The sequence below is a fragment of the Culex quinquefasciatus genome, chromosome 1 (genome assembly GCF_015732765.1).
Source record: "Culex quinquefasciatus strain JHB chromosome 1, VPISU_Cqui_1.0_pri_paternal, whole genome shotgun sequence".
Lineage (NCBI taxonomy): Eukaryota > Metazoa > Arthropoda > Insecta > Diptera > Culicidae > Culex > Culex quinquefasciatus.
Genome location: NC_051861.1, coordinates 21323948 through 21334721, shown reverse-complemented (window position 1 = coordinate 21334721; position 10774 = coordinate 21323948). Strand labels below are relative to the sequence as shown.

General features: G+C 41.0%; 3 protein-coding genes across 4 annotated transcripts; 1 reads left to right on the top strand and 2 right to left on the bottom strand.

Moving 5' to 3' along the window:
* Nucleotides 1-911: 911 nt before the first annotated feature.
* LOC119771183 (UPF0547 protein C16orf87 homolog) lies at nt 912-4376 on the bottom strand. The gene is made up of 3 exons (XM_038266739.1): nt 3968-4376; nt 3764-3915; nt 912-1298 (listed from the first exon to the last, which is right to left on the bottom strand). The coding sequence occupies exons 1-3, from the start codon at nt 4286-4288 to the stop codon at nt 1211-1213; spliced, it is 561 nt and encodes a 186-aa protein (XP_038122667.1). The 5' UTR covers nt 4289-4376; the 3' UTR covers nt 912-1210.
* Nucleotides 4377-4758: 382 nt separating this feature from the next.
* On the top strand, nt 4759-6302 carry LOC6049177 (alanyl-tRNA editing protein Aarsd1-A). Of its 2 annotated transcripts, none has more exons than XM_038249680.1 (2): nt 4759-4882; nt 4998-6302. In XM_038249680.1, exon 2 carries the CDS (start codon nt 5034-5036, stop codon nt 6285-6287), a length of 1254 nt encoding a protein of 417 aa, XP_038105608.1. In that variant the 5' UTR covers nt 4759-4882; nt 4998-5033; the 3' UTR covers nt 6288-6302. The 2 variants fall into 2 exon arrangements, with proteins under 2 accessions (XP_038105608.1, XP_038105606.1); XM_038249678.1 differs by having other exon boundaries at nt 4987-6302.
* A 1226-nt stretch (nt 6303-7528) lies between these two features.
* On the bottom strand, nt 7529-8075 carry LOC6049171 (40S ribosomal protein S28). Its single transcript, XM_001865943.2, has 2 exons — nt 7717-8075; nt 7529-7640 (listed from the first exon to the last, which is right to left on the bottom strand). The coding sequence occupies exon 1, from the start codon at nt 7982-7984 to the stop codon at nt 7787-7789; it is 198 nt and encodes a 65-aa protein (XP_001865978.1). The 5' UTR covers nt 7985-8075; the 3' UTR covers nt 7529-7640; nt 7717-7786.
* Between the last annotated feature and the right edge of the window lie 2699 nt (nt 8076-10774).

Here is a 10774-nt window from a genome sequence, read left to right as displayed (position 1 = left end):
TCTGATACAGGCTATACTATCATTTAATTTCGCTACCAGCCGCCATCTTGGATGACACAAGTGTATGAAACTGTGCATGTTTAATCCATATTTAATCTCACCATTGACAGGGCCACGATTGAATGGAAATGTTCCGATCTCGGTTCCGATGCTTATTTTCTACGAAATAAATCTATCAACTCTACAAACAGCGCCAAACATAATAAACCCAATCAGCTCAGCTTAAACACTGCCTACCAACGCGTGTATTCGGCGAATCGATTCAATATTTAAATTGTCTGTGTCAGAGCAACGGCATGAAATGTCAATGCGGGATGATACGCCTCCCTTGGACAAATATTTTCTCGCTAATATTTGTTTTAGTTAATTGGCAATTAAAAAAATGTATTTAATTAAAAGCTGATTGTTTTGTAACCAAGTGAAATTCTATTTCATTTGAAATTAAAAAATAGTGCAATATAAGCCTTTCAATTCTTAAGAAATGTTATAAGATTAGAAACTATCAAATTAAAACGCACCTGGTGCACTATTCGCGTAGACTTTCGCCGAGCCTGAGAGTGTTTCCGCATAAAATCTCCCGTAGGTTTACAGCAAGTTCTCTAATACAGCAAAGCCCCTGCAATAGCACAATGCGAAGATGCCGCGCCGGGAGACATTAAATTAACTTTTCATAATACCTGTTTTACTGTACGACTGGATAGACTGGATCAGAAGGAGGGGTAGAGATAAGAGCAGGATAACAAAACGAGATATACTTTGTAGCAAATCGTTTTGCCAGATGAGAAGTGAAACGATTGCACTTGCATATCTAAGGCTTGCAACCAGGGGAGAGAAAAATAGCATCTTTGTATAGTAAACATACGACGAAGGAAGGTTCTTTTCAGTTCTCGGTGAGCAAATCTAGTTTAGCAAGCACGTTACCATATATATTATATTACACAGTGCAAATATCAGTCGGAAGTTTAGTTGTTGTCACACACGCTTATCTCAAGGTACGGGAGGCTCCTCGCTTACGATATCTTGATGGACATAAATTTACGCACACCTGGGAAATGCTGATGGTAATTTATTGCACTGCTGAAACTACTGATGCAGCAAAGTCGGCCTTCCTGCTCGAGGAGGATCAAGATTCTACCCACCCGTAACAGTGTGATACAAACTGGCTATCAATGATGAACAAATCACACACACGCCTTCCACAGGCTCGTTATCAAGGCTGTTTCCAGACGACCGATCCCATCTTCCGGTTTATCTCCGACAGGATCAGTGCTGCAATTGCCTGCTTGTCGGTGGGTAACCTGGAGGAAAGGAAAAAAACGGAATTAAGCAAAAGATTTCAAATGAAGGTAACGGCGAAGCATTAGGTATGTGCAATCATCGATTTTCTATTTTCTAATTTTCTGTTCCGAATATGATGATTCAATTCGGTTTTATTCGTGAATAATTAAGTTACAATGCATTCATTTAGGTACATAACAGTGTTTTGTTGTTCCTTACAGCTTTGTTTTACATCGTAATTCAATCGAAAACACTAGTGTTGTGTTCAAAGTGTTCAAAAAACTTACAGAAAATGAGATTTAATTTTACTTAATTATTTTGCGAATAAAATTGTCTGTTAAACAATCGAGATCTTGCTTAACGGTATATTACACTAGGATGTAACAAAAATGGCTTTTTGGCGGGTATTCAGGGACTCGTTCCGGTTGGCGTACTGCGCCAAATATGAGTTTGCAAGAGCTGGCGCTTTGCATAGATGGGGTTTAAGGTGAAACACATTAAAATTTGAAACACATAATCAACAGTCCTGAATCCTGTATAGTACTTATCAATACCTACAACTTTGCCTTAGACACCAAATCGATCAGAAAATTCCGTTTGCCCAAACTCTTTAAGAGGGTCAGATTTTCAAACATTTACTTTTGGTGGCAGACCCGCAGACTCAGACGAAATCGAAAAAAACTGCCCCGACCTCTCTTTGATTGGCGCGAAACTTTGTCCTGGGATATTTTTTGTACCTAATTACGAATCCGAGGTCCATTTTTCGATATCTCGTGACGGAGGGGCGATACGACCCCTTTTAATTTTGCACATTTCAAGCAAAACAATGTAAAAGGACTGAAGCCAAAGTGTAAACAAAGAGTCTATCCTGCTCACGTCAGTTGATGTTGTCATTTGGAACGAGCAGGATAGACTCTTTGTTTACACTTCGGCTTCGGCCCTTTTACATTGTTTTGCTAGATTTGAAAGAAAGGTTGTTTTTAAAAGTAGCAACCTGGAATTTTGATGATTTGGAAAATTTGAAAATTAGATACCCGATTTGATGGCTTACTCAAAGATACGGGAAACGTATTTTTCATCGAAAAAAAAAACCACATAATTTTGAACCCCTGCGATTTTTCGCTACTCCACTGTAAAACAACAAATTTAAAATGTCTTTACATGTGAATTGGGTACTAAAGCCCTATGTCAAAATTTTATGTACAACGGTAAAAAACACGATTAAAAACCATTTCTAATCACTTTTTTTCATTTTAATGCAAAAAAAAATTTAACGAGACAACATTTTTTCGATGGATCAACTATGGTCTCCTTGGAACGAACTGTCAAGTAGGAGCTTTCCTGTCAAGAAGGACCGCGAGGTTATTTTTTCTAAAATTGATTTAAAAATCCATTTTTAAACTTTTTGTGGTCGTACAAAGGGTTGTTGTACTCAGAAAAATAAGCTTTATCGCTGTAAACAATAATATCAGCAATCTAAGTTTCATTTTAGGACCCAATTTTCCTTTAATCTTTCAAAATGATTCGAAAATTGCCAGTTTTGTCTTCTCATCGTTGTTTTTGTTCCCTTTTATCATCTAGATAGAATATAGTCCAGACTCGATTATCCGAAGGCCTCGGAAAATTTCACTGCGGATAATCGAATAACGAAAAGATTGTTTTTTCGTTGTCTTATTTTGTATTGTCGAGTATAAGCACCCCTAAACAACTCTAAAGTGATTTAGAATTTTTAAATCCAAAATGGAGGCCAATATGGTGGAGACGAAACATTTAAAAAATACGTTTTGTTAATATTTAAAATAGGCAATCAACTATTAAAATTTGACTAAAATAGGGTCGCAGAACTCGAATTTGATGTTAAAAACAAGCAAATGAAAAAAAAAACCAAAAAAATATTTTTTGTTCGTGATTCGATTATTCGAAATCCCATTCAAACCTTCGGATAATCGAACTTCGGATAATCGAAACTTCGGATAATCGAGGCTTCGGATATTCGAGTCTGGACTGAATATAGATATATTATACTTTTTCTTCACCAAAAATTACTAAAAATCGAAAAAATAGAGGCGTATGCGTAAACTTCATTGTTGAAAACTCTGAGCATTTCCCAATCACAGACTTATAAGTCGACAACTTAGGTATAGTTAATGCAGTTTTTGCTTTTTCTACAATGTATTCCATATGAGAGAGTTGTCATTTCTACCACTCGAATATCCGGTAGTCCTTGTTATTTCTAACATTACGGGACCACCTTTTTGTTATTTGTTTGATTCAGTGTTTCTCACTAGTGGGCCGGACAAGTTCCTGGAAGGGCCGTGGGCCCCACCATTGATGTATGGAAGGTGGGGCCTGGGCCGAAATAGTTTGGGAATCAGTGGTTTAATTTTTTGTTAAACAAACTAAACACCATTTTTGCAAACCCAATCGTATTTCCTATCATACGGAAAAGAGTAAGAAAGTTAAATGTTTATCAAAAACAACTCACTTGGCCGCCAGATCGCCTCCACCGTCAATTTCCTCCTTTTTGATCCGACGCTGTGCATGGCGGTTGGCCCGGGCCGCTTGCGTCTCCTTGGCACTAATCAACTGCGTCTGTTTCCCCTCCTTGCCCTTGAAGAGCGCCGATCTGGTTGGCTTCTAAAAGCATTTATTATTAAAAACAATTTCATCTCATTAAATTCAAAACAACCTTGCTCTTCTTCTTCTTCTTCTCGTACTGCAGCGAGTCGTAGTAATTTGGCTTCTCGCGCCTCACCCGGCCCGTCCGGCGCCGCTGAACCTGCGAAGATGTGGCGGCGGCCATCGCCGCGGCCTTACGCAGCTCGGCCGCCGACGGTTTCGCCTTGCCCTTCGACCCCTTTGGCCGACCCACGGCGTTCGGAGTGTACGCCGAGTTGGTCGTCTTGCTGTTCCCAAACGTGAAGCCGCAGCTGGGGCACTTTTTCGACGCGATCGCAATGGGGGACTCGCAACCCGGACAGTTCTTCGAGATCATTCTGGTTTTGACCATACTTTACCGACGGGGCGGGTTTTTTCCGGAATTGGGAAGCGAACTGCTTCGCAGCTTGAGGAGACTCTCACTTTGGAAGTCTTTTGTTATGGAGTAAAAACAAGTGTTGTTTTGGTTTCAGAACTGTCAAAAGAATCAATGCGATTCAAGTGAAAAGGTGTGCATATAAAGTAGCGCTTTGGCGTATATAACCTCATAGCTAGCCTCATAGTTTACATAAATTTCTTGTCAAAAGAAGTTTCAGGTCGCTTTTTTTGAACATTTTTTTGATAAATATTTTAAAGTAAAATTATAACATTTTGGCTCCGTGCTACACACATTTTCTATGTTCTTTTCTTGTTGAGTCTTTCATACAAAGTCGATTTTAATTTGAACGCCTTCACACACATTTAGCCAGGAAAAAATCGACACCTAGATTGACAAACTTAAACATGTCTTCATCAAGAATAAATGTTATTTTTGATCATCTTTTAAAATGTGTTTTACAGAATTTAATATTTAAAAATATATTTTTGAGATAAATTGAAATTCCGGTGCGCTCATCGTAGGTTAACAATTTAAGAGAATCTTTAAGGACTTTTCAAAAGTTAGCAGGTACTTTGGAACCGGCAAATGACCAAAGCAAAATATAATCCTATTTCATCAGTTTGCTAGTCTAATTTGTAAAAGTAAAAGATTTGTAATATTTTTTGCCTAAGTCTATTTCTAGTCATTTCTGTAACATTCATCACCTAGCAACCCCAACATGGTCTTCAAGTGCCAGGAGGACAGCTTCTTGACCGAGTTCCGCTCGCGAGTGGTCTCGTGCGAACCGGAAGGCACCGGCTACCAGGTCATCTTCGAGGATACCGTACTCTTTCCCGAGGGTGGCGGTCAACCAACGGACCACGGCTGGGTGGACGATCTGCCGGTTAGGTCAGTGATTCGGAAGGGTCCCACGGCGATTCATTTCGTCGAGGGGAGGTCAGTTCCGTTCCAGCCGGGTCAGGAAGTTCGTCAGCGAGTGGACTGGGAGCGCCGGTTTGACCACATGCAGCAACACTCGGGGCAGCATCTGATTACGGCGATCTTTGATCGGGAGTTTGGTGTCAACACCAAGTCCTGGTGGCTTGGTACGGAAGATTCGTACGTCGACCTGGACACCAAGGACGTTACGCGCGAGCAGCTGGACAAGGTGGAACGGATCTGCAACCAGCTGATTGTGGACTGCACGGCCGTCAGCGTTGCGGTCTACCAACCGGACGATCCGGCCCTCAAATCGGATGTGACTAGAGCGACCAGGGGACTGCCGGAAGATGTGAGCGGCCCGCTACGTGTGGTCACCATCGATGGCATCGAAAGCAACATGTGCTGCGGAACGCACGTCCGCAATCTGGCCCAACTGCAAGCGGTCAAGTTCCTGAACGTCGAAAAAGGCAAAGCGAAATGCTTGGTTCACTTCCTGGTCGGAGGACGCGTCCTGCGCAAACTTACCGAATGCTACGACCGCGAGGTCCAATTCAACGGTCTACTCAACGGAGGCGCCCCCTCCCACGTGGACCTGCTCCGGAAGCTCCAAACAACGGTCCGCACCGTCCAGAAATCGTCCCGCAAGATGTCCTCCGAGCTTGCCCAACTGGAAGCCGACAAAGTCAACTCAGCCCCAGACCCGAAACCCAAGTTCTACACCGTCCACCGAACGGACGGACCCGACTCGGACTACGTCAACGTATTTCTGCGCTGTGTCAAGCTGCCCGAATGTTTCCTGTTTGTGACCAACGCGGCGGACGACACCGGCAAGGGCGCAGGCCAGATGGCGCTACAGGGCAGGCCCGAGGACATTGTCGCCCTGGGTGACCAGATTTGTGCGCTGCTCGAGGGTAAGGGTAATGGAAAGGGACCGCGGTACAACGCCAAGGTGAACAAGCTGAAGGCGATCGATCAGTGCCGGAAGCTTATTGAGGAGCACTTCCGGGATGCGAAAGCGGAGAAATCAGTTAAGATTGTTGAGTTGGAATAAATAGGAGGAAATTTATGAATTTACTTTTCAGCAAGCGTAATATTACAGCCTTAATCTATTGACTACTGAACATTCTGGACAATTTTTTTTGCGCCTTCTGGTGAAGCCGATGAGAGTCCCCTGACAACGTCGCGGAGTTGCCGCTCACTTCGTTTCTCGTGGGTATTAAACTCCACTTAGTACGCAATCAAAACGGTCCTCGGAGAAGCACAGAATTTTGATCCCAAACGGAGTCAGCTTGTGACTTAGCCCTTCAGCTTGGCGTAGCTCGTATTCTTTACCACCAGAGGAAATGATTTCTTGTTGCTTTCCACCTTCATCCGTAAGCATTTTGCCGCCCAACAAGAACAGAACTATCAACCTGATAATATCTGTTGAGAAATTATTCAATGATGTTCCTGAGGCGTAAAATTACAGATTAAAATCGAAAAGCATCAAATAAATGTTGCCAAAGTTCCTCAAATTTTGTAATTTAAAAAAATGTCTTTTACGAAATTAAGAGTTTGTTTTGTTGGTATTTTAAAATATGTTGTGCATAGGAAAATCGTAGCAAAACATGATTTTCTTTTGAAAACCAACCTAAGTACTCTAGAAAATTCCTGATTTTATCATCAATAATCGAAAAATCATTAATAACTGTCTTTGTATAATTTCTAACATCAATCAGTAACGCTGTATTTCGGCATTGAACCAATGCAGCTTCTATAAGACTCATATAAATTTCAAGAATAAGCATTTCAAATAAATACATGGAGCAAATATTTTACAAGCAAACATCTATCTTTTTGCCCCTATTTACTCTGTAACTGCGAAGAAACAGGTATCGCAGCAACCGATGGCCGATACTCGACTGAAATCTGGATCAACTTGATTGTTTGTAGATGAGGGCTAAAGGTCTAGAAAATACCTAATTGTTACTTTCTTCAGCAAGATTCTGTCTCCACCAAACAATCTCGAATTTTGGATTTGAGATCAGAACACAGAAGGAGATCGTGTCCTGAATTGTTTTCAAATAAAAAAACAATCACTAAGTCATATTAGCGTAATAAATTCAAAACTGCAAAAACGGAATCGTTTAAATGGATTAAGCCCTCTTAAAATGCTAGCACAGAATTTAACCCCACGCACTAGCACGGTACATACCAACCTGATAATGTCTACTGAGAAATGATTCAATGATGTTCCTGAGGAAACTATTGCTGTCATCAATGCGTAAATAACGGACACCATTCAACAAACAGTTCGGTTTCACTTTGGGCTTGGTTTCATATTCCTTGCTCCATCGGATTTTATTTACGGCGGAAACGTTTACATTAGAAGCAATATTGATTTGTTGTCAATTTGAATCCTAACCTAGAAATAAAGAAATCAAAGAAGGCCAAATTAGAATCAGTCTCGAAAGAGAGGACGGCGGAGAATGTTGTCTTACCTTTCCGAGGAGTGCAGCCACCCAAGTGACACCGACCTTATCCTAGAAGGTAGGACGGACGGTGTCCACCTTATCGGAGTCTTCTGGCTTCACGTTCGGACTCGAGCAGCGTCAGGATGTCGCCTTCGCGGACCGGCCCCTTGACGTTGCGGATGATCTGACGGTTCTGCTCGCTGATGAATTCCACCTTGACCTGGGTACACTGGCCCTGGGAGCCGGTGCGGCCGAGGACCTTGATGACGCGGGCCAGTACGACGGATTTGTCCATGGTTTTTTCGTGGGGGGAAAAAGATTACACGTGCGATCCGCAAGCGACAAAACACGGCAAAAGAAAGGAGGAAGCGAGCGTTTTTGACAGCTGGGGGCGCGCTAGTGACAGATGATATGACAGCGCGGTCAGTGTGTTGGTGAGAAACGTGTCGGAGTCACCAACACCAGCGAGCGCGAGTGGGCAGCGAAGTTGGCTGCGGTGCGGAGTGTTTCCGGTCCGGAAGGGATACACGGAAAATAGTTTTGAGGTTTGAAATGATCGTTAATCCAAAGAGTATTTAATCTGCACTGATGGTACGTTCGTTTGAAGAGCCGGTGCGGCATTGAGTGCCGCACTCGTCGGTGCCAGTTTTGGTTCAATCGAACGTCATTTATCAGTGCGCGTGGAACTCGCATGAAACTGAAGAAATATCGAGTGCGGTACTAGAGTTTCAGTTCCAAGATGGCGGTGAAACTCATGCGGAACTAGCGCGAGTTTCTTCAAAGAAACACTTTGACAGCTCTGAGTGCGGCATTCAGTCTGGAACTAGCCATCAAACGAACGTACCATGAGATTCAAACTGTTCAGTTTACTTTTGCACACTTGTATGGGATTTTTCAGTTCAAGTATGAGTTCACACTTTCGTGTAAGGGTTCGTTCAAAATTACGTCCATGAATAGGGGTAGGGGGTCTGAGGTTTGTGACAGCCCATGTTAAAGGTATAGGAAAAGTGCGTGACAGGGGGGAGGGGGGGGGGAAATCCTGAAAATCTCTGGACGTAATATTTGAACAAACCCTAATCATACTTGAACTGAAAAATCCCATACAAGTGTGTAAAAGTGAACTGAAAAAAGTGTATAAATTTCACCTTTTTCTCGAGCTGAAAGTTCCTTTGCAGAGCGAAATCGAGATTTTTTTTTTTAGTTTTTCCTTGTCATTTATAAGGCTTTCTAGTGAAAAATGTACCAACACATTCGAACCACGGGGTGCTACAAAAGTTAATTTGTTTGCATCAGAAATCTGCTTTCTCTTTCTTGCAAAACTTGTGTATCTGTCGTTTGATCTAGCTGATTTTTTTTTTTTTTTTTGACTGACCGCCCGATATGTCATCCAACATATTACGCAAAGACTGACTGAGCTTGAGCTCGATCTTTGTTTGCATCAGGACACTGTGACGTGTATTTATCTAGGTATTTATTCATTTTTGAGTTTAATCCGAAGTTAAATCATAGTTTTTGCACTGGGCCTAGAAACCTTATCCTGATTTTAAGGCGAAGATAGCGTTATATGAATGGTGCACGCCCGAAATGTCAAACATTATTTTAAAAAAAAGTAAACCATGGCATGACAGCACACTTTATTTTTCAAATGTTGCTCGATTTTGACATTTTGGGCGTGCACCATTCGTAACGCCATCTTCGTTTAAAAATCTAGATAAGGCTTTCTAGTCAGAAATTTACCAACACATTCAAAGTATGATGACCACTGGGTGTTTGACTGCATCAGATTTGCTATCTCTTTCTAGAAAAAAATAATTTCCAAATGTTTCTGAACTGCACGACATACGCCCTTTTGCGCCAGGAAACAAAATTGACCAGATTATTTTCCAACCGGGTCCCAAAAGCTCGGTTTTGACTAATCACCCTAAATTCAAATCCTTCAGTTTTCATTAAACCCGAATTGGGTACTAAAGCCCTATGTCAATTTTTATGTACACCGGTAAAAAACACGATTAAAAACCATTCCTGATCACTTTTTTTCATTTTAATGCAAAAAAAAATATTGACAAGACAACATTTTTTCGATGGATCAACTATGGTCCCCTTGGAACGAGCTGTCAAGTAGGAGCTTTTCTGTCAAGAAGGACCGCGAGGTTAATTTTTCAAAATTGATTTAAAAATCCATTTTAAACTCTTTGTGGTCGTACAAAGGGTCATTGTACTCAGAAAAATAAGCTTTATCGCTGTAAACAATAATATCAGCAATCTAAGCTTCATTTTAGGACCCAATTGCAATCTAAGCTTCATTTTACGACCACAAAGAGTTTAAAATGGATTTTTAAATCAATTTTGAAAAATTAACCTCGCGGTCCTTCTTGACAGAAAAGGTCCTACTTGACAACTCGTTCCAAGGGGACCATAGTTGATCCTTCGAAAAAATGTTGTCTCGTAAAAAAAATGTTTGCATTAAAATGAAATAAAAAAACAATCAGAAATGGTTTTTATCGTGTATTTTACCGTTGTACATACATAAAAATTGACATAGGGCTTTAGTACCCAATTCAGCAAAAAGTGAGTGAAATTCACCCAAATCTGACAGTTGTTCTTTTTACTCATTTTTGATGAGATTCGGTTTGACGAAATCTGAGCGAACTTAACTGATAAATGAGTTAATTTGATGAGCGTGTAATAAAATTACGCTCGTTCAGACTTTGTCAAATCGAAACTCAGTAACAACTTTTCAATAGGGCGAAACCCTCAGATGTAAACAAACTGAGTTTTTGTCAGAATCATATAAAGCGAACAAAACTGATCCTAAAACACCCTCCATCATCACAAAATTCCGAAAATACGTAGTTTTACAAGCAAAAAACAAAAGGGCTAATCAACAACATCAATCAAAACAAACCAAATTGAGTTTCCGCCCTTGTGTTTTCATCCAATCACGAGGGGCGAATGTAGTGTTTTCTGCAAGTTCCGACGTATATTTAGAAACACCAAATTTTCGTTATAATTTAGTGAATTTTAACCTGACAATCCTCAAAATGGATCAAAATGTATGTTTCTGATGTCTCTGACCACAATTCCA

What these genes read in the sequence shown, in the direction of transcription:
- LOC119771183 (XM_038266739.1), bottom strand. Translation starts at nt 4,288, where the DNA reads ATGGTCAAAACCAGAATGATCTCGAAGAACTGTCCGGGTTGCGAGTCC. An exon ending in AGAAGAAGAAGAAGAGCAAG is followed by an intron (nt 3,916 to 3,967) that starts GTTGTTTTGAAT and finishes AAATGCTTTTAG; the next exon opens with AAGCCAACCAGATCGGCGCT. An exon ending in GGAGGCGATCTGGCGGCCAA is followed by an intron (nt 1,299 to 3,763) that starts GTGAGTTGTTTT and finishes CCTTTCCTCCAG; the next exon opens with GTTACCCACCGACAAGCAGG.
- LOC6049177 (XM_038249680.1), top strand. Translation starts at nt 5,034, where the DNA reads ATGGTCTTCAAGTGCCAGGAGGACAGCTTCTTGACCGAGTTCCGCTCG.
- LOC6049171 (XM_001865943.2), bottom strand. Translation starts at nt 7,984, where the DNA reads ATGGACAAATCCGTCGTACTGGCCCGCGTCATCAAGGTCCTCGGCCGC.